Source organism: Ursus americanus, chromosome 7 (genome assembly GCF_024610735.1).
Source record: "Ursus americanus isolate L20-20 chromosome 7, mUrsAme1.1.p, whole genome shotgun sequence".
NCBI classification, from domain to species: domain Eukaryota; kingdom Metazoa; phylum Chordata; class Mammalia; order Carnivora; family Ursidae; genus Ursus; species Ursus americanus.
Window position 1 is genome coordinate 27,898,763 of NC_142133.1, and position 26,588 is coordinate 27,925,350.

Sequence of the window (26,588 nt, forward strand, 5' to 3'; positions counted from 1 at the left end):
TTAACACCTATTGCTCAGAAAAAAGGTTCCTTTCAAAACATTACTGCTCATAGACAATGTACCTGGTCACCCAAGTGTGCTGATGGAGACGTACAATGAGATTCATGTTGTTTTCATGTCCGCTAACACAACATCCATTCTGCAGCCAACAGATCAGGAAGTCATTTTGACTTTCAAGTCTTATTATTTAAGAAATACATTTTGTGATTTGGCTAGCATTTTAGTAACATTTCATTCAAAGTTTGTTTGTTTCCTTGACTAGATATAGGGTTGGTATGAAGCCAAAAAAATCTAATGGTTAAATTTCCCATTTGTTTTATTTTCTTGAATACTTTTTTCAGTTATTTGTTTAAAGAGATTTAAAAATCATTCCACCTTGGTCAGAAAAATCACAAATAATATCTTATAAATGTAAAAAAATAAATATATTTGGATTCATTAAAGTTGCAAGTTACAAAATTAATATACAGAAATCCCTTGTGTTTGTATGTACTAATAACTAGCAGAAAAATAAATTAATAATCCCATTTACAATTGCATCAAAAAGAATAAAATGCCTAGGAATAAATTTAACCAAGGAGGTGAAAGATCTGTACGCTGAAAACGATGTTATTAAAAGAAATTAAAGATGACATAAATAAATAGAAATACACACCATGTTCATGGATTAGAATATTGTTAAAACGTCCATACTACTCAAAGCAATCTACAGATTCAATGTAATCCTTATCAAAATACCCAGTAGTATTTTTCATAGAACTAGAACAAATAATTCTAAAATTTGTATGGAACTGCAGAAGACCCCAAATAGCCAAAGCAATATTGAGAAAGAAGAATAAAGCTGGAAACATCACAGTCCCAGATTTCAAACTATATTACAAAGACATAGTAAACAAAATAGATGGTACTGGCAGAAATGGAACAAAACAGAGATCCCAGAATGAAACTTCTACATTTATGGGGTCAATTAACCTAGGACAAAAGAGGCAAGAATATACAATGGAGAAAAGACAGTCTCTTCAATAAATGGTGTTGGTAAAACTGGAAGCTACTTGCAAAAAAAAAAAAAAAGAAAGAAACTGAACAACATTCCTACACCATACACACGAATAAAGTGAAAATGGATTAAAGACCCAAATGTAAGACCTGAAACCATGTATCTAAATGAAAACATCTCTTGGTCATTGGCCTCAGCAATATTTTTCTGGATGTCTCCTCAGCCAAAAGAAAGAGGCAAAAATAAACAATTGGGACCACATCAAACTAAAAAGCTTTTACAGAGCAAAGGAAACCATCAACAAAATGAAAAGGCAAGCTGCAGAATGGGAGAAGATATCTGCAAATGATATATTTGATAAGGTGTTAATACCCAAAATATAAAAGGAACACACGCAACTCAAAAAAAAAATCTGATTAGATAATGGGCAGAAGATCTGAATAGATATCTTCCCAAAGCAGACATATAGATACCTAACAGACACATGAAAAGATGCTCAACATCGCTAATCATCAGGGAAATGCAAATCAAAACCACAATGAGATATTACCTCACACCTGTCAGAATGGCTAATATCAAAAAGACAAGGAATAAGAAGTGCTGGCAAGGATGCAGAGGAAAAGGAACCCTCAGGAACTATTGGTGGGAGTGTAAATTTGTACATCCACTAAGGAAAACTGTATGGAAGTTTCTCAAAAAATTAAGAATAGAAATATCATATGATCGAGTAATTCCTCTTCTGGGTATTTATCTGAAGATAACAAAAACATTAATTTGAAAAGATACATGCACTCTTATGTTTCTTGCAGCATTATTTACAATAGCCAAGATATGGAAGCAACTTAAGTGTCCAACAATAGAAGAATGGACAAAGAAGATGTGGTATAGACGTGTATTACTCAACCATTAAAAAAAAAGAATGAAATCTTATCATTTGCAACACGGATGGATGTAGAGGGTATTATGCTAAGTGAAATAAGCCAGAAATAGACAAACACCATATGATTTCACTTATACATGGAATCTAAAAAGCAAGACAAATGAACAAACAAAAGCAGAAACAGATTGTAAATACAGAGACCGAACTGGTGGTTGCCGGAGGGGAGGGGATTGGAGGATGGGCAAAACAGGTAAAGGGGTTTAAGAGATATAAACTTCCAGTTATAAAATAAATAAGCCATGGGGATGAAAAGTGCAGCATAGGAAATATAGTTAGAAATATTGTGATAACCTGGTATGGTGACAGATGGTAATTACACTTACCATGGTGAACTTTTTGCAAAGTATATAATTGTTGAATCATGATGTTGTACAACTGAAACTAATATAATATTGTGTGTCAATTATACTGCAATTAAAAAAAATTTTTAAATAAAAAGATAAAAAAAACATATTTCACAAGGCTACAGAGGCCACAGATAGTGATTCCTTTGACGGATCTGGGCAAGGTAAAATGAAAAGCTTTTAGAAAGGATTCAGCATTCTAGATGCCACTAAGAATATTCATGATACAAAGGAAGAACTCAAAATATCAACATTAACATGAGTTTGGAAGAAGTTGATTCCAACCCTCATGGAAGACTTTGAGGGGTTCAAGACATCAGTGGAGGAGGGAACAGCAGATGTGGTGAAAACAGCAAGAGAACTAGAAGTGGAGCCTGAAGATGGGACTGAATTGCTGTAAGCTCATGGTAAAACTCTAATAAATGAGGAGTTGCTTTTTATGGAGGAGCAAAGAAAGTGATTTCTTGAGATGGATTCTACTCTTGATGAAGATGCCAGGAAGACTGCTGGAAAGCAACAAAGGATTAAGAATGTTAAATAAACTTAGTTGATAAATCAGCATCAGCGTTTGAGAAGATAGACTCCAGTTTTGAAAGAAGTTTTACTGTGGGTAAAATGCTATCAAACAGCACTGTACTTCCAGAGAAATCATTCATGAAAGGAAGAGTCCATCAATGTGGCAAACTTCATTAGTGTCTTATTTTAAGAAATTACCACAGCCACTCCAACCTTCCACAACCACCACTCTGATCAGCAGCCATTAACATCAAAGCAAGACCCTCCACCAGCAAAAAGATTTCAACTTGCTGAAAGCTCTGAGGATAGTTGTATTTTTAGCAATAAAGTATTTTTAAGTTAAGGTACATACATTGGATTTTTTAGATATAACGATATTACATATTTATAGACAGTATACAGTATAGTATAAAAATAACTTTTATGTGCACCGGGAAACTGAAAAATTCATTTGACTCACTAAAGTGCAGTATTTGCTTTATTGTGGTTGTCTGGAACCAAATTCATTATTATCTCCAAGGTATGCCTATAAATGAAGTCATATGGTATATACACTTTTGTGTATGGCTTTTCATTTATAAGATTCATCCATGTTGTTGTGTGGCATTAATACATTCTTCTTCATAATTGGAGAGAAATCCATAGTATGAATATATCGCAGTTTATGTATTCTGCTGTTGATGAACATTTGAGTTGTTTTCATATTGTTAAATAGTACAAATAAAGATGCCTTCAATATTCTTGCCCATGTTTTGATAAATATAAGTACTTATTGCTGTTTGGTATATACCTAAGAGCAGTACTGCTGGATCATATGATATTATTATTTTAGGGTTAGTAGATACTGCCAATTTTCCAAGGTCATTGTACTGATTTATATTTCCACAAGAAACTTAAGGGAACTCCGTTTGTTTCACAGTCTCACAAACACTTGGTATTGTTCTTTTATTTGAGCCACTCTGATGAAGGTGTAGCAATCTTTTATTATCATTTATATACACATTTCCCTTTTGACTGAGCACCTTTTTATATGCTTATTTTACATGCTGGTAGTCATTTGGCTATCCTGTTTTGTAAAGTGCCTATTGGGATCTTTTGCCCACTTAAAAAATTGAGTTATCTTTTTCTTATGATTTGTAGAGTGAATCAGTATACCAGTTGGGTCCTGTGGGAGGCAGATACCAATATGAAAGGATCAGTGCAAGAGATAATATTGGGGGCATGAAAGAAAAAGGGGAGAGAAAGAAGGAACAGGCAGGAAGAGTCTTCAGATACAGGTCTGACACATGTGAAAAGGGAAATGGAAGAATTGGATAGGAATAGAATAAGATTGGGGCGCCTGGGTGGCTCAGTCGTTAAGCATCTGCCTTGGGCTCAGGGCATGATCCCAGGGTCCTGGGATCAAGCCCCACATGGGGCTCCCTGCTCCGCTGGGAGCCTGCTTCTTCCTCTCCCATTCCCCCTGCTTGTGTTCCCTCTCTCGCTGGCTCGCTCTCTCTTTCTGTCAAATAAATAAATAAATAAAATCTAAAAAAAAAAGGGAATGGAATCAGATTGGTGTACATCTCTAAGAAAGTCTCAGCTAGCCCAGGAAGGAGCTCTGACATAACGACTCCCCACAGAGAAGTCCTGTACTGGCTAGAGATAGCAAGCACTTGTCTCACGACTGTGTTCATAATCAGCTAGGTGCTTCCAAGGAAACAAGTGGCCTTGGCTTGCAAGCTGACGTAGATCCTCTCTAGAACGGAGATCTGAGCAAAGTAACCTCATGGATGCCACAGAATTCTTTATCAGATTTATGTATTGCAAGTATCTTCTCCCAGTATGTGGTTTGCCTTTTTATTCTCTTAGTGGCACCTGTTAGTTAATTTTAATTAAGTCCAATTTAACTATCTTTTCTTTGGTAGTTATTGCTTTTTGTATAATGTTCAAAGAAGTCTTTGCCTTTCTCAAGGTCATTAAGGTAGTCTATGTTTTCTCCTCGAAGTTTTATTACTTTGCTGTTCACATTTAGGTCTATGATCCATTTTAAATAACATTTTGGGTATGGGTGTAAGTTGGGGTCAGCTTTTATAATTTTCCAGATGACAGATTTGTCCCAGCATTAGTTAATGAAAAGCCGTTCCTCCCCTCCACCACCTGCAGTGGAGACGGTTATTAACAAGAGACTGTATATGTATGGGTATGTTTCTGGATTTTCGAATCCAGCCCATTATTCTATTTGTCTATTTTGTCTCTACTGTCTAATTTTTCTAATTCTATTTGTCTATTTGTCTAATCACACTGTCTTAATTGCTGTAGTTTTATAATAAATTTGGATATCTGGTAATGTACATTCTTCAGCTTTATTCTTCACTATTGGCTTGGCTATTCCAGGACTTCGGCAATTCTTTGAGAATCACCTTGTCAATTCCAACAATATGCTGACGTCATTAAACCTATGGATTCATTTGAGAAGAACTGACCTTTAAACAATATGAAGCTTTTCAATCCATGAACATGGCATGTCTCTGGGGAGGAACTTGTAGGCAGGGGGGAGAGCAAGAACAAAGGCAGATAAATAAGAAACAGCATGGCTTATGGAATATGAAAAGCTACGAAGCTGTTCAATGAGGTGGAAATGCGCAAGGCATGGAATGCAGAAGATGAGGCTGAAGAAAGAGGTCTGATGTGCATTCATCCAGAAGATTCAAGCTGCGATGAATTTGAATAGGTTTGAATGGCTTTCAAAGGGGACAAAAGTGTAGGTGGGCATAATAGTTAGGAGACCATTCCAGGAGTTTAGGTGAGATATGATGAAGATTCGAACAATGGCAATAAAGTGGAGAAGAAATGAATTCACATTTTATTGGTGAAATCTGCAGGACTTTGTGACTGGATGTTGTGGGGTAGATGGGAGATGCTGAAAGTCAAAGATGGCTCCCAACTTCCTGACCTGTGTCTGGGTAGATGGTGGTACAAGAAATATGGGGTTAGAGCAAACTTGGGAGAAAAGATGTTGAGTAGGTTGAGTTTGGGATGCCTATAGGGCTCCCAGGAGAGAGGTACCTGGCACAGAGTAGATACTTGTTGAACTCAATACTAACAACAACTGGGGGCCCTTGAGGAAAAACAACGTGTGCTACTCTTTTTTATAAGCCCCAACAACTAGTTGCTTATCACCTCTACAGTAAAAAACTTTTTCCCCAACATAAGTCCCCCCAAAATCAAAATCACTACTTACCTTTGTTGTTTTTAGTCCATCCATCACCTTGTCATGTAATCTTTCTTTTTAAAAAGAGTAAGCGTATCTTATACAACTAAAATATTTTAACTTTTCAGATATCTGAATCTTTCAAAAGGGGGTTCAGCTACTTTAAAAAATAGTGAAGGGGGGTACCTGGATGGCTCAGTTGGTTAAGCATCTGACTCTTGGTTTTGGCTCAGGTCATGATCACAGGGTGGTGAGATCCAGCCATGAGTGAGGTTCAGTACTCAGCAGGAAGTCTCCTTCTCTCCATCTGCCCCACCCCAGCTTGTGCTTTCTCCCTAAAATAAATAAATCTTTAAAAAACATAAAATAAAGGGGCACGCCTGGGTGGGTCAGTTGGTTGGGCTTCTGACTCTTGGTTTTGGCTGGGGTCGTGATCTCCAGGTCGGGGGATCGAGCCCTGTGTCAGGTTCCAGGCTCAGCATGGAGTCTGCCTGGCCATCTCTCTCTCCTTCTCCCTCTGTGCGCCCCCCCCCCCCAGCTTGCACGCAGGCACATACACTCTCTGTCTCTCAATAAAATCTTAAAAATAAATTTTAAAAAATTAAAAAAAATAAGAAATAGTGAAAGGGTCAAAAAAAAACCCAACCTTTATAAAGGTGAGCTAGGGGCAGCTGGGTGCCTAGCTGGGTATGCAGTTAAAATGTCTGCTTTTGGCTCAGGTCATGATCCCTGCTCAATGGGGAGCCTGCTTCTCCCTCTCCCTCTGCTGCTCCCCCCTGCTTGTGCTCTCTAGCTCGCTCTCTCCTTCTCTCTTTCAAATAAATAAATACAATCTTAATAAAAATAAAAAGGGAAGATAATAAAACCCACAGCTTAGTCATGTGACAAAAATAGCCCTGGAAGTAAATATAAACATGCTGTCCTATCAGTGAGATTTAAATAAGTCTGAGTCTTTGAAAAATAAAAGATAAAACCTAATAATTCAAAATTCTGTAGTTTTACTAAATCTCATTAACTGCAACTTGTGATTTTATAGATTGGAGTGGTTTTAGAACTGGTCTGAAGTCTGAAACTGGGAAAGACTCTTGTTTGGTCCAGAACTCTTCAGTAAACAAACATTATTATCCCCTATTAAGTTCAAGAGGTACCTAAAACCAATCGGTTTCTGGAGGTGGAATATAAACAAATACATGCAAAATATTCCCCATTCCTATTTGTCATTCGCCTTCCTAATGGATTCTTAAACATCTCTGCTCAGTTCTCCCTGACAGCTCTGACATTGGGGGTTGTAAGGGTAAATACAAGTCCAAAAATTAAATTAAAATATTTCCCTGGTACCAAAAAGGACAAGAAACTTCACCTCCTTTCTTTTCATTCAGCGATTTCTTTAGAAAAATCAAAATCGTAAACGATTTCTCTCTTTGAGATATATGTACACCTTAAAAAAAGCTAAGTAAGCTGCTTGCCAATATTGAATCCCCCTAAGGTCTTTCTTGGGGGCCTTTTCGTTACCTCTTTGAAATGCAAGTATCAAGGAAGACAGCATCCCACCTCCCTGTCTTTGTGGGAGTTTAAACCCCAGCTTTTGGCTTCCAGATGTAACTTATTTTTTCCTTTGGATAAAGACAACAGATGTGTCATAGATTGTATCCGCCTGGCTACATTAACAAATGAGATTTTTTTTTGTCTTTAAAATCTCTTCAGTGCATCACAGTATGTTTTAATGCTTATTCAATAATAAAACTGTTTCATTGTTTTCTACTTTTTGTGGAGGGTTTTTATATTAGGAGATTTTATTTTTAATTATTTCCCCAACTGGGTCCTTCAGTTTCGGCACTTGTATTCCCTCTTCACACTTGAGGAAGTATAGTGGAAAGAGCATGGAGGTAGACAATCCTGGATTTAATGTGCTTTTCTTTTTACCAGAACTCAACTTCTCTGAAGTATTACCTTTTTTTCCCCCTCTGAACTATTACTTAACTTCTCTGAACCCCTATTACATCATCTATAAAATTAGAATACTATGTTATAAATGAGGTAAATAAACTGACACACAGGAGATCCTTAGCCCATGAAAGAAGCAAAGTTATACTAGATTCCCTCAACACACTAAACTTTCGTTCCACTCCCCCTTTCCTCGTGGGTATCTGTCAAATCCCGACAGCGTTTCCCTCACTAATCCTCAGCACACTGCGTTATGACGCAACGAACTCGCCGTGCGGATCTTAAAGAGTTTAAAAAGTTTTAGTAGGTAAAGTACGTAAGGTTGACAGAGCCCTCGCAGTTCAGACAGAATGGGGGAAAATCAGACTGCGGGGGTCCCCAAATGCAAATACGTGAATTACAAATGAACACAGGCGCCAGCGGCTTCCGCACTTCCCCTGCAGGGCGCACCGGGACCTCGGCGCTGCGCCGCCCGGCGGCGCGGGGGCGAAGATTTGCATGTACGAAATTGGGAAGAGGGGGAACCACCCATCGAAAACCCCGGGCCGCCGTCCCTTCGGGGCCCGGGAGAGCCAGCCCCACTTCGCCGCCCGGCCCGCCCCCAAGTGGTCCCAGGCGGCCGGCCCCCTGGACGTCACCGCACCCTCCCACTCGCTCCTGAACTTTAAAACACGCGCCTAAGAACAACCTGGAGGAGGGGGATTTCTCCGGAGTCGGCGGCTTTCGCACGCTCGGGACAGTCACCGCCCGGCTCCCAGCGTTCCCTGCGCTCTCGAAGATCCCGCCTCCCGCTGCCCCGACCCAGTCTCAAAGCCCCTGGGCGGCAGGGGCGGGGCGCGGGGCACGGACGGGGCGGGGCGCGGGGCGCGGGGCGCGGGGCACGGACTGGGCGGGGCGCGGGCCCCAGGGAAGGCGGTGGTGCGGGGCCTACGTCAGCAGCGGGAAATCCCCTTCCCGTTCAGCTGCTTGCCTTTAGCCGGGCAGGCGCTCGGTTCTCGCGGCGCTCCGCCCCCTGCCCCTGGCTCCCGCACCGTGGACGGCCGAAGCCGGGTGATCCGGAACGCGAGAATTAAGGGGGTGGGAAGGTGTGAGCCGCAAACCCAGAGGAGGGCGGGAAGGAGGAGGAGGCCCCGGGGGTGGTCAGGGGCACTGGGGGTCCCGCCGGCAGAGTCCCTTCGCCGCCGGACCGACGCGGGCTGATTGTGGCGGCCTCGGGTCAGGACACTTGGAGCGGGCGGCGCGGTGAGCGGAGCCATGGCCTCGGGTGAGTGTCACCGGCGCGGGTCCGGACTGCGGAAAGGAGCTCGTCCGGGGATCTTGCAGCTCAGTGTGTCGGGGTCTCGGTTTCGGTTGTGCGCGGTCTGTCTTTAAAGTCGTCTCATCTGGCAAATTGTCAGACTTTAAAAAGTTACCTGGTTCAGGGTTTGCGTGCGAAATCAAAGTCACGCTCTGTAATTTGATGCCATTATAATAGCCGGAACCTTAGAAATTCCCAACGACTTGATTTTTAGGATTAGGGAAGTAACATGAATCTAAATGAGGACGGAGAGTTCTCGTATTTAAAGATTGATTTATATTGAAGTGGTGGTTTTATGTTTTAGAACAGGAATGAAGAATCATCAGACCTCAGGTGTGCCCTCCTTTTTTTTAGCTTAATTTCATCAAGTCCCAGGACGTGATCGCTGATGTGTTGACAGTTGTACAAAATGTGGTGCGGCTTTTTAAAAGTCACCAGTGGTACCTTAACAGGTCTTAAGTGGAAATGTTGCTTCAGCAAAGTGGATTATTTCTACTATAAAGCGGTAGTTTCTAGTTTACGGAGAAGTCTTTTTTTTTTTGCTTTGTTGGAAGGAAGGGGGAAAGGAGTATTAGAATATCCGTGCTTTAAAATAGGGGTAGAAACGAAAACTTTACATCACTAACTTAACAATCTATTTTCAGTTAATAGGTGCGTAGACCTCTTGCTTTGGGGGGGAAACGAGTTTACCAAGAAACAAGTTAGAGGTCAGGGGAGGGAGTCTCATATATATAGCCGTGGTTTAGATCTGCCTGTAATCTAAAGGGAAGTAAATCAATTAGACTGTGTTCGAGTTGGACCTTTACAGGATTCTGGCAAGGTTCATGGGGCCCTTTCCCGGCAGGCGGAGCAGCGTGAGCAGAGGCAGGGAGGCCTTATCGGATTAGTTAGCGCTATGCTAGGAGGCTGAAGGTTGGGGGGGACTTGTTTATGCTTGACCCGCGTCCTCACAAGACCCTGGTTCAGTGATCCTCAGAGGCTGATGTCTAGCTGAGAAGAGGAAGTAGAAAGCATTAAAGAATTTTTTTTAAGGGGTTGAGCAGAACAATGCCATAGCTACTGCTGTAGGCCGAAAAGGAAATTGGGGTGGTTCACATGACATTTGATTTCAGTTTGTCTGTGGTTTTTATGTGAGAATACAAGTGTAGTTTAAAATATTTCAACTTTCTCTTTACCCACTTCAGTGACCCCAAACTTTCAGATAATTTTCTGTATTTATAATTTAAAAGCACATCTAGATTAAAAGTGCAAAGATGATCTGAAATATTTGGCTAATTTATTGGTTGACAGAAAGATTTTGTATGAAAGTAGTAAAGAATGGTAAACATTAAAAGTAAAAAAATGTCAGACTGCTGGCAGTTTAACAAAACTTCATTAATATGTGGCATGAGTGTAATACTTCTAATTCTTTTAAAAGAGAGAAAAGAGCCATTTCCGTAGAGGGTAACGTAAGACCCACATCACTCAAAAATGTGATACAATTTAAATTTGTTTAATGGCACTATATTTTGTGCTGTTGTGAGGACTGATTCCTTAAATCGAAGGGGAAAAATTTTTAAAGGAATGGAAAGTTATAGGGTAATTATCTTTTTTTTTTTTAGCCTTTTCTGGAGTTGCATTAAAATGGGACTAATTAAAATATGACAAGTTATTTAAATTGTAGTTTAGTTGTTTGAAAACTGCCAAGGAAATTTTTAAAAAGGAGTCTGGGTGTATTTTTCTTAATCACTTATAAAGGCCTTAGAGAAAAAGATTCAGTGAATTATAAATTCTTACCCTGTTTCAAAACAGGATTGAACCGAAAGAGTAATAGGAAAAAAAATTTTTGCTTAATTAGTTATCACTGTCTAGTTTAGATTATTTGTAGTAAGGTAGGATTAAAACCTCAAAAAGTATTTTTATTGATTACCAGGCACTTAAGACCATTTCTTCTTTTCTCACCGGATGTCATATGTAAATTAGTATGTGTAGCTGGATTTGTTATCTGTAGATTGTAAAAGTAACAGATCATAATCTCATTAGCAAAATTATTTAAGTACCATGAGTAACTGGGAATTTTATATATATATACATATATACACATATATATACATATATATATATATATATACATACATATATAATTCTAAATTTTGTTCAGGTAGATGACCAAATTAATTATTTAGGATTTCACAGATCCAGTTCTATTAAGCTGTCTTTATTGGTTTTTTTTTTTTTTTTTTGACACCTTGATTTCTGTCTTTTGACACAATTAGCGCAGGTATTGTTAAGAAAAATGTTCCCTGTCCCATGTAGGGTATGCATAGGTGGTCATTACTCTTGTATATTTATGATTCTGTTTTGTTTAATGTACATAAAATTAGCTATTTTATGTCTGAATTTAAAGCTTCTCATTATTCCTGTAGAAAGCGCAAAATATTCTTAATGCACACATAGCTCTGTTTACTAGTAAGTATGGTAAAATATGTTTTAAAATTTGATAATTGATTTTTATTCACAGTTTTCTTTAGTATAGATCTGTTGTGTCATATAGGAAGTACATGAAGAAATTGTTTTTGTAAACCACACTACTTCCAACTCTGTGGTGTGAATTTCAAGAGAACTGTTTAAGTATTTCTCTTGAGTAAGGGGAAAAAAATCAGTGTAGGTATGATGCAACTTAGTCATTAACGATAGAGCTGGAAGCTGGAATTGACAACTAAAGCAAATGACTTTTTCTTAAGTAAAAGACTACATACTATAAACATGAAGGCTGTTTCCGAAATCCCGTACGTGAAAATGTAGAGACAACAGCTATATAAAACAATTAAGGTGATATATGATAGGGGGAAGGGAATGAGTGAGTGAAATGGCTAGGGAGGAATCGTGATGAAACAATACTGGGAACATCTGGGGTGTGCGTAGTATCTTTCCCAAATACAATATAAGAGGCTCAGAATTTCCTTTTGTTCCATCCTTCTCTCATCTGTGTTCTCTGCATATGATTGGGTTTGTACGCACGTGACCCAAATACTTGCATGGGACATACTTACACTAAAAAAATTTTTCTTTAATTCATTTTTAAATAGGCATCCTGTAATTTTTATTTTAAAATCTGGCAGTCTTAATCAAGACAGATGAGTTGGTACTGCCATTTATTTTTAAGTTGATTAAATACCTGAGTAATCTGGGACAGATTTTAAATATTTCTCTACTTTTTCATCCTGGAAGTTAAAATTTTTTTCAAGATTCCCTCTCCTCCCACCACAATGGAATCTCTAGCAGTTGTCAAACTCTTGCATCTTTTATTTACCTTATGGTGCGTACATCAGCCAAATACTCATCTGAAAACTCCCTTACTTGGATGCTTAAGACTTATTTGAGAGTCAGCCTCAGATATTGGAATAAATCTGGACTTCAGCCCATAATGAACCTGGTTTTATTCCAGTTCTACCACTCTGTGATACAAAAATGGGAGTAACTACTACGACATCTTGTTTTTCGGAACAACAGAGACAATTCATGCCATAAATGTTAGCTTTCTTATGTAGTGGAGCTGTTTGGAGACTCAAACCTCTAGGAAACAGGAGCTACTAGAGGTAGTTGGCACTCACTATTGTTTGAGTATCCTGACATTCTAGAATTCTGTGAAACCTTAAAAACCTGTAATAATAGACTAGAACAGATGCTAGATAATAAGTAGTCTTTCAAGAATATATGAGAATGTCCATTTACTTTTAAACAATTTGAAATGGTTTTCTGTATTTTTAAACTAGCGGAGACGAATTTGACAGTGATGTTTGGAGGCAATGTATCTTTTCTCCTTTGTCCACTTAAATGATAGTAAACATTCTGAAAAGGAAGTAAATCAAAAATTTCTTAGTAGATAGACCAGGTGTCCTTTTGCTAATTTGATTGCTATAAGTTATCCTTCATTTGATTTCTTTTGCAACTTCTGTGTTAGTCTTTTTCTATCATGTGGGAATAGGCTTAAGTTTTCATTGCCCCTTTGTTAATTGAATGCCATTCTATCGATGTGAGAAATGGTAACTCTAAATTTTGATCATAATTAGGAAGAAATGGAAAAAGTGTGTCTTAAGGTAAAGAATCTTATCACCATGATTCAGTTGGGTTCCTAGGTTTGAGGAATGATGAATAGATCTTATTTTCTCCAAAGTGAGTGAAAGAGTGAAAGTGATACATAGAAAAGTATATATTGTTAGCTCCATCTGCTCCTTTGGCTCTCAGGCAGTCTATTATCCAGAACTTTGCAAGGGAGATGCAGTCTGCAGTCAGTTATTCTCAGCTGTGGTGTTATTTGCTTGCATATTGTAAGAAATGTTACTGATGATAATTACAATATTAATTTTGCAAACAATTTACCTTTTAAGTAGATCGGTGTGATTGAAGGCTATCCCTATCATAATGCTTTTTTCCCTTGCTTATATTTGGCTAAGCTTTTTAGGGTGGGAGAAAAGAAGAGTTAAAGTCGTTAGGATTTAAAAAAAAAAAAAAAGTCGTCAGATTTCCTCTGCCTAGTTTGTCTGTCACCCGGTGCATACTTGTACCTGAATTTTTGGATTGCTTCTTTGAATATGTGCATTGTTTCTGCTTCTTTATGTTTTAGGGCAATGGTTCTTAGTCAGGAGTGTGTTAGAATTGCTTGGAAGGCTTTTTCAGAGATATGTCGGGGCTTTAAAGATTTCTATTTCTATTCAGCAGATCACAGGTGGGATCAGGGCGTGTATGGTTTCTTGAAAAAGCTTCCAAAGTGATTCTAATATACACCCCCACCATGAACTATGTTCCAGGAATTTCATTGGATCTAAGTACTCACATTTCTATACCAAGATGCATTATCTTCTTAAACGAAATTGTATTTGCTCTAATCAATTACTGTGACTTACCCCCATTTTTTTATGCTTTTTTTTTTTAAATTTGATCCATTGGGATCCCAGCTATCATATTTGCTAATGTCATTCATAATTTCTTTTTCTTATAGCTTCATAATTTTGAATTTTATCATCTATAAAATGGGATAATAATTCCTGTTCTGTTTTTATGAAGATTAAAGTTGAGAAGATCAAATGAGAATATATATAAAAGTACTTTAAAACAGTGTTATAATTACTGTAATTAATTTTTTCCTGAACAATTAATGCTGGTTCCTGGTGCTAGCCATAAGGTTTTAATGAATGTGTTTATTTCTGACAATTGAGGGTCCATTTTTAACTTTTATTTCAATGTAATTTTTTAATCTTAAAAACTCAAATAACACTCTTTTTTGCTTAAGTGCAAATAAAAACATAAATATATCTTGTAAAAATTTTAGCTGTATTTGAAATGTTATTCTGTTCTGTATTAGCATTTTACAACATTGTTTAAAATGTAGGGATAAACCCCAGCTTTGCATAGTATTGGTTAAAGAAAATTACATTAATCAACTTGCTTAGAACCACTTCGAAGAAATTTCAGTACTTTTCAAAACTGTAGTGATTTGAGATAATCTCAGTTAAGAGTACTTACTTATTTTCCCTACAATTTTCTGATTTACATTTTACCTTCTTCCACTCCATACAAGACTACAGTTCAGCACTCTATCTTCAGGAAGAATGGCACTTTAAAACACAGTGCCAAGGGAGGAAGTCACTGGTACATTGTACTGATTGTACGATATAAATGATTTATAGCTGGAAAGTATTTTTAAATCGTAAATACAGATAAATTAGACTATGAATAGGTATGAAGAGTAGAAAAGTAGAAGAAATAAAACAGTGAGTCTTCCTTAAATTATAGTTATTTGGAATAATTGTCATAAACAAAATACTATGATAATTTGGAGGAGGGAGAGATTATTTACAGCTGGGAGAATGTGAAATATTATAGTAAAATATCCCTTGGTTGATAACGAGACTTTTTACCAATAAAGAGCTTGTACAATAGGAAGAATAGATTTCAAAGGTTTTTTAAGTAGTTGATGTTATATGATCACTAATATTTGTCATTTTTATAACTTCCTATCTTTAAAAATTCTTTAATCTTTCAACGACTGCTTTTCTGTTCTCTTGTCTATAGACTTTTTTCACAAACACTTTCTAGTTTAAGGAAGCATTGTGTAACCAATGAAATATTTGAAAAATCACTATGAGCCTAGCACTTTTATTCACATTCTTCCCCCCAAAGTTAGCCACTTAACATTAATGATGTAATTCTCTGTCAACTTCCCACCAAGACACCTTTAAACAAGTAGTGGGCAGGGATTTATTTGACCTTTAGTTAAACCACATAAATGATTATCTCTTAAAAAATATCTCTTAAATAATATCTCTTAAAAAATACTGTTGAGTATGTCAAACTATTGAAAGGAAAATGCACTTTCTTTTAAATACTCCTGCAACGATATATAAGGATGTGAAATATTTGAAGCTGAAATGTGAATGAGTTATTCAAAATATACAAGGATATATAGGTATGTGACATTGAAATATTCATCTGCATGCCTTACATTTTTCAGTAAAATTAAAATAAGTATTTTGAACATGATTAAGTTAAAGTCAGTTTTCCCTGGCTCTAACAGTAACTTTACTCCGTAACCCAGAGTAGAAACTGGAGCTTCAATGATTCTTCATTTGCTCCTAACCCTAATGTTCAGTCACCAGGAACTGTCAATTTTATTGAAGTAATCCTTCACTCCTGTTATCACTACTAGTTGTCAGACGTGCCCACAGTAATGTCACAGCCTCTAAACCGATCATCATACTTTCTCCTTTCTTTTCAGTCTTGTCCACTGCCACCAGAATTCTTACTCTAAAATATCAGTCCAATCCTAAGATTCCCCTGCATAAAGCCATTCATTGATTCTTTGTCACTCTTGGAATAAAATCCAAATCCCTAATGTACTCTGTACTTTGTACAAATTTGTACATATTACAAATGTACTCCAGCTTTTGGTTCTAAGGGTAGAAGTGTACCCCACTTCCACTGTGGCTTCATTGGACCTTTTTAAACTCTTCCTCTTCTGTGCTGCCACGCCTTTGGACATACTGTTCCCTTTCACCAGAAGGCCTTCCCCACTCCTCTCCCTACCTTTTTGCTTCATTAACTCTTTTTCCTTTGACACAGGCATGCCTGACTCTTGCTCTTACTATCATTTTATGCACAATTTTGTTAGCATAAACAAAATTATGTTTTGTTGGACTCTTCTGTAGTCTAATAATTTGTGTTATTTGCCTCACTTTTCTATAAAATTCTTGAAGGTACCAGTTGTTATACCATCATGGTGTCACTATAGATCTTTGTTGTCAAGAAAGCATCTGCAACAATAGTAGACAACATTTATTGAGTATTTGTCATAAGCGTGATGCTTGGTAAGAACTGAACACACGCTACCTTGAATCCTCACAATACCCCCATGAGGTAGGTGCTATTATTATTATTCCCATTTTATAGATTAGGAGACTTAAAAAGAAACATTTCCAGGGTCCTTGCTATTAAGATATGGCTAAGTAGGACTCAAAAGTCCTCTTTCTCCCACTGTACCGATAAGACCCATTGTGTTACCCTTTCTAAAGATTTGCTAGCATTCTAACAGAGGATAAGTCGTTAGAGAAATGGATTATCTAATTGTGGGAATTTAGAAATCACTAAACTGATGGAAGGAAAATGGGGTTTTTTTGAATGGAAGACATCTTCATACCCCTGAAATAAAAACACAATGCCAAGTACCCTACATGTAGGCACACTTGAGTGTCTTCATTGAACTTTTCATTTCTACAGTATAGATAATAAGAAGGGATAAAGATGCATATGTTTTAGACAACTTTATTGACATATATATATTGCACATGCTTAAAGTTTGCAATTTGATAGATTTGACATATGAATACAACCTTAAAATCATCATCACAATGAAGATAATTAACATATTCATCATCCCCCGGTTTCTCCATCCATTCCACACCCCTATTCTTAGGCAATCAGTGATCTGCTTTTTTTTGATTATATATTAGTTTACATATTCTAGAGTTTTATATAAATGGAATCCTACAGGATTTGTTCCTTTGATCTGGCTTCTTTCAGTCAGCATAACTTTTTTTAAATTGGAGTATAGCTGACACATAATATTACATTAGTTTCAGATGTGTAACATAGGATTCATCCATGTTGTTTAAATCAGTTTGTTCTAAAGTTGCATATTTTGAATTACATTTGTTATAGAAAGTAAGTAATTTCTTTTCCTCTGTTGCGTCTTCAGTAAAGATTTAGATGGAACTAATTGAAAATCCTGTTGAACTTAAAATGAACACTTCTGGAACTTGTTTAGATGTTCTATGTACCAATCCTTTAAGATTCCAATGGAGATATTAAAAAATCTTAACATATCCTTCTGCAAGGGTTTAAACACATTTTCATTTTCAATTAGCAGTCTTTTAGTCCACTGTTAAGGGTCTAATGTAAAATCAAGCAGTTCAACTCACTTTTCTTGGAGTATGATATTGTACTTTTGAAGACTACCTTCTTGACCCTTCTGGGGGAATCTTGAGGGATATCCTTGTACTTGGTCTTATGTGAGAAGTGAATATCTCTGAAGTGGGGATCTCAGAACTTCACAGTGGCATTAGCTCTTGATATGAAATGATAAAGTGCTAACCAATAAATATGATTTGAGTGACTTGTGTTAACACTGTATAGGAGCTCAATATGAATGGGAGAAGAGGCACCTTTACCATCCAATCTTGGGTAATTACATTTCAATCTCATTATTTAATATTGGGAGGCAAATTTTTTTAGTCTGCTATTTTGAAAAAACAAAATGATCAGATCTGTTATTACTGTTATCCTAATCTCACCCTCCTCCTTCTCTAAATTTTCAGGTGGGTATAACCCATGTATAGAGATCATTGAACAGCCCAGGCAGAGGGGCATGCGTTTTAGATACAAATGTGAAGGGCGATCAGCAGGCAGCATTCCAGGGGAGCACAGCACAGACAACAACCGAACATACCCATCTATCCAGGTAATAGACCATTCTCCTGTGTGTATCTCTTAATTGCTCCTTATTTTACCTATAGCAATTACATGAAAGGCCCAGTTTCTTCACAGTGTGCTATCATTTCCATGGGGCTTAAATATATACTTTCAAGGGATATTTATGGGATGGCAGTAAAAATAAGAGCATGGCATTCAGTGGCCCAACATCCAAGTATTTTCTCTTGCTCCATGATAATATTTTCGTATAGCTTGTTTTAAAAGGAAAATAAGCAGAATCAGATGATATGACCAGTTGAAATTAGTGCAGAAAATAATATGCCAAGGAACTGAGAGATAAATTCTTCCCTTCTGGTATTTCCTGGAAAGTTCCATCCAAACTGTATTTGCCAGTCAGTTGGACTTTATTTATCTAGTGCTAACTATGTTATATAAACTGAACTCTCATTTAGTAGGTCAGTTCTGAATGAGATCAATTTATGGATCATATATTTAATTTCCCCCTTTTTCAGATTATGAACTATTATGGAAAGGGAAAAGTGAGAATTACATTAGTAACAAAGAACGACCCATATAAACCTCATCCTCATGATTTAGTAGGAAAAGACTGCAGAGACGGCTACTATGAAGCAGAATTTGGACAAGAACGCAGACCCTTGTTGTAAGTACACAGTCACAGAGATCTTTAGGAATAGGATAAGCAGAGGATGCTCTGTTTCCTGTACACGTACATCTGTTATTTCTTAGCAGGATAAAGTAATTTCTCATTCTACCTCTATTTACTGTAGTAAATACCACTTGTATTGGAACTACCCTTCTATTCTTTATGAGTAGACACAGCCCGTGATGGTAGCAGGAATACTTATTTATTGCTACTTAAGGTAAACATAAACTTATTTTACGCTGTGATTTTCTTAGTGTGAACAATCTCTGAAAGGTTTTCTTTCATATATTTTTACTTTGTCTTTTCATTACTAGTTAAAAATTACCAGATACGAGAAAATCAACTGGAAAACTGGAATTATTATTTAGAAAAGGACAGGTTAGGGGCGCCTGGGTGGCACAGCGGTTAAGTGTCTGCCTTTGGCTCAGGGCGTGATCCCGGTGTTCCGGGATCGAGCCCCACATCAGGCTCCTCCACTATGAGCCTGCTTCTTCCTCTCCCACTCCCCCTGCTTGTGTTCCCTCTGTCACTGGCTGTCTCTATCTCTGTCGAATAAATAAAATCTTTAAAAAAAAAAAGAAAAGGACAGGTTATAAAAGTAACATACAATGGTAGTTCTAAGATATAAGAAAAATGATGTAACACTTTGGTGTTGGTGAGGCTGCCAGAAGATGGGTCCATTCATCATGTTGGTGATAGTATAAATTAATAAAATCCTTCTGGTAGGCACTTTAACAACTACATAGGAAAAGCCTGAAAAATATGACTATCTCTTGAACCAGCAATTCTACTTCTAGAAATTTATCCTCAGGAAACAATTAAGCCTGTTCAGACATTTAGCTATAGTGATGTTCATTACAGCCCAGTTTGTAATGGCAAAAAGTTAGAAGCAATCAAAATAATAAACAAGGAGCGATCAGTTAGATAAACTGGTACATCCATGAGTGTACTCCTATGTAGCCTTAAAAATAACATTGCATATCTCTTTGTATAAAAAGATACTCACACTATGTTAGATAAATAGGTTTTAAAACAGAATGTGTGATAAAAAAAATCTTTAAAAAAAATATGTGTACATGTACTTGGTAGTATATACACTAAGGTATTAATAGTAGTTGTCTCTTGGTGGGTAAGACTGGGGTTTTATGTTTTTCTTTTAGCTTGTGTTTATTCTGTGATTCATTTTTTATAATGAACATGTATTGCCTTTGGAAAAAACTGAACCTAATTACAACAAGGAAAATGTTAGTAGCCTCCTTATATATTAATAGTAACTATCTAGAAAATATACTATCAAAATATTCCTCTTACAATAACAACACAAAACAAAAAATACCTAGTAATACACATATGGCAAGAAATATTTCCTATTTATATTATTTGACCTCCCAACACCATTTTACACAGTGGACCACTCCTTTCTTGGAACCTTCTTATTTCTTGATTTCTGTGAGAACAGACTCTTGTGTTTTATTTCCTACTTTCCTGGCTCTTCCTTCTCGGTCTTAGTTACAGACGGTTAAATTCTTAGTTATGTCCAATAATGCCCTCTATGGCTCTCCTGCTTCTCCGCTCAGTCCAGGATCCTGTTAAGGATCACACACTGTATTTACTTGTCATGTTTATTTGGTTGTCATGATTATTAAAGTCTCTAATTTAGAATAGTTTCTCAGCCTTTTTTGGTCTTTCATGACATTAACATTTTTGATGAGTCTAGGCTACTTGTTTTGAAGATTGTTGTTCAATGTGGATTAGTCTGAATGGATGCTCATTTATATTCATGTTACTATGAGTAACGTGAATAATATTTTCATGTTAACATGAAACATTTTGGATGAGAAATCTACAGAGATGGTGCTATGTTGTTCTCAAAATATGCCTTCAGGATACGTGGGATGTTAGTGTTTTCCATTGATGATATTAATTGGCATTCTATTGTAAAGAAAAACTTTACCTTTTTCCCCTTCCCCATTAAAAAAAAACCACTGTAGACCCATGGGTTCTCTAATATTCAGTGTACTGTAGTCCATTACTGGCATTGTTATTTTGATGTTCAGATTGACCCAGGTTTGACCAATGCAAGCAGCCCCTTCAGCCTGCTTCCTGTGTCCTTTTGATATGTTTCCATCGTTCTTCGAGCACTTCTTTACTTTCTGATACAGCAAAGTGTTCGGGACTTACTTGTACTTTTCTTGCCCCAGCTCTGAAATCAGTTTTTTCTAAGGAGCCCTGGTTCCTTTCAGTGGAGAATTGTATTTAGTTTCATTGTCTTTTTGACATATTCTCTTAAATATATCAAAAGCACCTCAAATAGAATATGCCCCAAACCCTGACTTTACCATGGTCATACTTCTTTCTTCCCAATGGGTCTTCCAGTGTGCCTTATCTCAGTGGTGGCTATAAAAGTCCCCAGATACGGGTATCATCCTTGACACCCCTCACACAGCCACACACATTGAATTCATTAACAGGTACCTCCTAAATAGTTCTTGAATCATGCACTTCTCCCAGTGATCTCCATCATCACCACACTACCTGTCGTCAAAATGTAGGCTGCCAGAATAGCCTCCTGACTGGTCTTCTTGCTTCGACTATTTTTGTACTTCTTCCCCCCAAATCTGTCCTTTCCTCTACTTTAGCCAACGTGTTCTTTTTTAAAAATTAATTTATTCGGAGTGATCTTTTCAAATACAAATCTGATTGTCACATTCCCATTTAAAACATTTTAATGGCTTTATGTGGCTGTTGGAATAAGGACAGTATTCCTTATTAGCCTACAAGGTCTGTACGGTCTGCTTGTATTTGTAGCCTTCTACCCTGTGCTCCCCTTGAACTCTATACTCCTGTCCCAGAGGCCTTCCTTTAGTTTCCTGTGCTCACAAGACTCTTCTGTAGGGGCCTTTGCTTGTTCTGTTCCTTCTGCCCGAAGTCTCTTTACTCTCCTCTTCCCCTAGTTCATTTCTGTTTGTGTTAAGTACCACTTTGTACAGTAAGCCTCTCTGTCCTTCCTGAATTGATCAACTCTCTCCCATCATAGGCTCCCATGACTTAGTGTATATCTCCTTAATAAAACTTGTCATGGTTTCAGTTTAGCATTTTTTGCATGTGATTATTTAATATTGATCTATCTTCTTCACTAGACTAGAGGTCAGCAAAGAGCTGACCAGTATCTCTGTAAAGAGCCAGATAGTTAAATATTTTCGGCTTTGCAGGCTGTATGGTCTCTGTTGCATCTGCTCAATTCTGTTGTAGCGTGAAAGTGCGCCTAGCCAGTATGTAAACAAATCAGCTTGTCTGTGTTCCAAAAAATCTTTATTTAGAAAAACAGGTGGTGGGCCCCATATGGTCCATGGGCCATAGTTTGCACACCCCTGCACTAGACTAAGCTCCACGAGGGGAGGGATTGTAATGCCCATTACTTTAGAGTTTTCGGTACAGAGTAGGAATCCCAAAATTTGTTGAATGACTGAATCAGTGAATGAATGAATATTTGATTCAAATAATCTTCATGATCCTTGGTTTCTTCATGTCAGAATTTCAAAAATCCCTACTACTTCTCATATTCTGTGAATAGCAGTCAAATACGATTTTTCAGATGAAGCAAAATTAAATAGTGTACAAATATATTAAAATAAATAATTCTTTAAAATCTTTTGTCAAAGAAAAAGTGAGAACCAAGCTATGAATCTTTCAAAGAAGTGGAATACTTTTGAGGAAGAGGATTATGGGTTTCAGGGTTTTGAGAAAGGATTATGAATTCAAGATTTATTTTTTAATTATTGGAGGCAGAGGAAAGAAATGCCAGAGATACTTTAGGTGCTGACAAAATCACAGGTACGGTGAAGGTGCGGGGCATAAACATAAGGCACCGTGAGCATGGAGAGGAGCAGACGAGGCAGGCGGCCTCCTGTTGCCGAGTGCCATGTGAAGTCTGAACAAATAGTAATGTTGTTATAACCAAGTTTTGCTTCCTTATTCACACCCACCCAACTTTAATGATGTCATGGTTTTTCCATATGGGAACAAGTATGACTGGTGGTGGTAGGGGAGTTCCCCCCACCATCATCTGTGCTACAGATATGCAAATTAGTAATATTTGTAGCTATTGAGAAGTTTTCCATAAATGACATTTTGAAACTTTTGTTAAATATTATCGCTCATATTAAACATCTTTCTAACTTAAAAGAAAACATTTCAGTGCTTTCTTATGAATGATTATTATACTTCATGTAATATGCATAAAACATATTCTTTGCTACTAGTAGTGAATCAGGTCTCAAAAATCAAATGTCAGTGGAATGGATCAGGTATAAGAGGACTAGCAGGCACTGTAGTAAATTGGAGAGCCTTGCGTAAATGGGGCTGCAGGTGTTCCACTCCAACAAGGTATTCCTGTGCTAGGCTACTGTGGCCAGACCTTTAGAATGTTCAAGAGGAGCTAGAAATCCAGATGTTTATATGCAATTACTGGATTGTTAAACGTTAGTAGTGTGTGCACATTTTTTTTTTTTTAATACAGGCGACAATTTTATGGGCTCAGCAAAAAATACCTGTGGGCATCCTTTTACAACTTTTTTGTTTGGGAGGTCAGTTTTAGCTTTTTCATATTACTTTCCTGTTAATCTTCATCTGTTTTGGTGTATTTGCCATAGGCACAGGATGTACCCTTGATTTTTTGCAGTATTTTTTGGTAAAACCTCATTTACATGTCCTTGTGTTTAACTATAATACAGTTTGAAAGTTCTGTTTTCCTTCTAGCTTTCAAAATTTGGGCATTCGTTGTGTAAAGAAAAAAGAAGTAAAAGAAGCTATTATTTCAAGAATAAGGGCAGGAATCAACCCTTTCAATGGTAAGTATGTTTGATAGAATTATTTCTATTATTTGGATATTGCCCTATTTGTGCAAGTGAATTCTGCTTCTATCTTGAACCTGTGCTTTAAAAGCTGTCTTAAGTTTTGTGTTCACTTTCCTGCTTGCTGACGGATACCTGTATCTGAGGAATGAAGAAGATTTAAAATCTTTCATAGCGTTGGGGAAAAAATTCTCTGACAGACAAGGCTTCCTGGTATCCAAGGAGAGTGCCATTGTTTTCTATAAGAAAACCTTCTCACAAATGTTCTGATTTCTTTTTGAATGTGGCCTTCCAATTGCCACTCCAGCAGACAGTATACATTACCTTTTCTGAATGTTGAACTGGCACTGTGGTTATTTAAATCAAGGGCATACTCAGCAGTGGAATTTAGATTAATCCCAGTGTGGAAGAAGACGTATAGAAATAGTAGAAGCTATACAAAATATTTTCATAGTGTGTTTGTGTATGAGGCTAGGTGTTTACTGGTTAGCGGGTTTTGTCGGGGATAGTGTGATCAGGTGTCGCGCCTGGCAGTTGTAAGCACTCTGTGTAGTTCCAGTAGATGAGTGGCTACGCCAAGCTAAGTGCTGGCGTCGCGTGCTAGGGTAGTCTCCGCTGTAAAGTCTTCTGCAGCTCCTTCAATAGGCATAATTCAGGAACTGAATGACTCTAAATATTCTCCAAGAGCAGATTTCTCCATCGTATTTAAGACACCCTCATACCGTTGGTTTGTGTTTTTCCTGGGTGTATAAAGGTAATTTAAGGGATATGAAGATAATTTAAGGAATATGTTCATAACCAAGTGCTGTGTTTTTATGAACCGTAAGGTCTGCATCTCTTCTCCCTAGGGTTTTGTTTTTCATACTATTTAGTATAATGCTCTAAACAAAAGTCCCCTTCTTCCCATTCAGTCTTCCCCATCAGAGCAGATGACTGTTAAGTTTGGTGTGTATTTTTCTAGAACTTCTTTTATACATACACAGCTCCCTAGTTGAGGAACTTATCCTCTCATAGCTTCTACAGTGGAGACTGCTGTAGTGCGGGATGCCAGCATTTAGCCTGGTGTAGTCATTCATCTGTTCAAACAGTACAGAGTGCTTACAGTTGCCATCCCCCGCAAAATCCACTAAACAGTAAATATCCAGCTGTATACACAACTGTGTGCATGTATTTTTATATAAATAGAACCATGCCATACTGCTACTGCTTTTTTTTTTTTTCACTTAGGAATAGATCTTAAATCTTGCCATGTTGGTACTTACAATTCTATTTTACTTTTAACAGAGTACTCTATTGTTTGGATAGACCACAATTTATTTACCTAGGCATCTGTTAGTGAACACTTAGGTTATTTTCAGTTTTATTTAAAACACTCCATTGAACACATATACATGGAGTTCTTGTGTGATTATTTCCTTAGGATAAATTTTCTCTTTTTCTTTTTTTAAGTTTTGTTTTGTTTTTAATTTACGTCCTCTCTACGCCCAACATGGGGCTTGAACTCATGACCCCGAGATCAGGAGTTACTTGCTCTTCTGACTGAGCCAGCCAGGCACCCCTAGGATAAATTTTCAAAAGTGGAAAATTTCTGGGTCAAGAGTCTGCTCATTTTCAATGCTAAAGTGAAAGCCCAAACTTACTAAGAGTCTGTCGAGGTCTAGATGCAGTATAAACAGGGATCATGTAGTATAAAACAAGAAGATCATAAATAACAGCTACCATTTATTAAGTATTTTTCATATGTCAAGGAGCAAATGTTAAGTGCTTTATGTATGCTATGTATTTAGTCATTACAACAACACTGCTTTATAGAAGAGAATCGCAAAGTTTGGTTGTATAATTTTCCCAAGTTTTGTAGCAAGTACAAGTGGCAGAACGAGAGTTCAGGTGTAGGTCTCCTGATTCCAGTGGAAAAGGCATTAAGAAAGGAAGATGCAGGAGTCAAGAGGCAGATGGGCCCTCTAGAAGTATTTTAGGTTTTTGGTTTTTTACCAATCCAGAACCAGGCATGATGTTAATAATATTCATATAGCACTTTGAATAGTTCTTAGTAAAAAATAAGTGCTGTACATATTTTATTTTATTTAATCTTTTTAAAAATTTTTTAAGTTTATTAATTTAATCTCTACTCCCAATATATGGGGCTCAGACTCACAATCCCGAGATCAAGAGTTGCATGCTCTTCCGACTGAGCCAGCCAGGTGCCTCTTAAACTTCATTTAATTCTTATAGCAACCTATGAGTTAGGGACTATTGTTATCTCCATTTTGAAAATAAGGAAATGAAGGCGTAGAAAAGTTAAGTAATTTTCTCAAGGTCATAGAACTGGTAAGTGGTGGTGCTGGGATTTGAACACAGGTAGCCTAGCTACCAGGCTCATGATCTTCTGTCTACTCAGCTGCCTAGGTGGATTTAGATTTGGGGAAGGGAGCAATCCTGTCAGTTGAGCCTTCACAGTATTTGTTTTTTGGTTGTTGTTTAGTTTTTTGTAATATCCATTTCTTCCCCGTAGCCCTTTTGCTCTCTCTAGCTGAAGGCTCTATCTCACAATACAAGTTGTGGAATCCACCCCACCCCCACCCTGTTAGAGTAATCTTCTTAGAACAGTGCTTTTAGCATATTATTCTGTTTAAGAAGTTGGAATGGCTCCTTTGAAAGTTTAAAAACTAAATGGCCCTAAATTGAAAGTCTTCCACATATAACTCCAGCATATCTTTCCTGCCTTCTCTTCCACTGGTCCTCTTCATAACCCCTCACTATTCCAGCAAAACTCTCTTGTTCACCCTACCCTGACCCTGTCTCAGTCCATCTTCTCCATTTCCCGTCGGAATGTAAGCTTACATCATTTATAGCCTGTAGCAGGACCGTTGTTG

The 26,588-nt window shown here is 37.4% G+C and overlaps 2 protein-coding genes across 4 annotated transcripts in view; one reads left to right on the forward strand and one right to left on the reverse strand.

The window, feature by feature from the left end:
* LOC123785954 (uncharacterized) overlaps positions 1 to 8,817 on the reverse strand; it is a 54,915-nt gene extending 46,098 nt beyond the window's left edge. The window contains exon 1 of the mRNA XM_087863426.1: positions 8,623 to 8,817. The gene's annotated coding sequence lies outside the window, so the exon portion shown is untranslated. The remainder of the gene's footprint in view (positions 1 to 8,622) is intronic.
* A 23-nt stretch (positions 8,818 to 8,840) lies between these two features.
* The window catches only part of REL (REL proto-oncogene, NF-kB subunit), a 37,034-nt gene continuing 19,286 nt past the window's right edge, over positions 8,841 to 26,588 (forward strand). Inside the window, exons 1-4 of one of the 3 annotated variants that reach the window (XM_045788038.2) lie at positions 8,841 to 9,198; positions 18,084 to 18,226; positions 18,711 to 18,859; positions 23,621 to 23,712. In XM_045788038.2, coding sequence (XP_045643994.1) covers positions 9,189 to 9,198; positions 18,084 to 18,226; positions 18,711 to 18,859; positions 23,621 to 23,712 — 394 coding nt within the window. In that variant the 5' untranslated portion in view covers positions 8,841 to 9,188. Of the gene's footprint in view, positions 9,199 to 11,421; positions 18,227 to 18,710; positions 18,860 to 23,620; positions 23,713 to 26,588 lie in introns of those variants that run through there. The other 2 variants (XM_045788037.2, XM_045788035.2) reach the window with 2 other exon arrangements.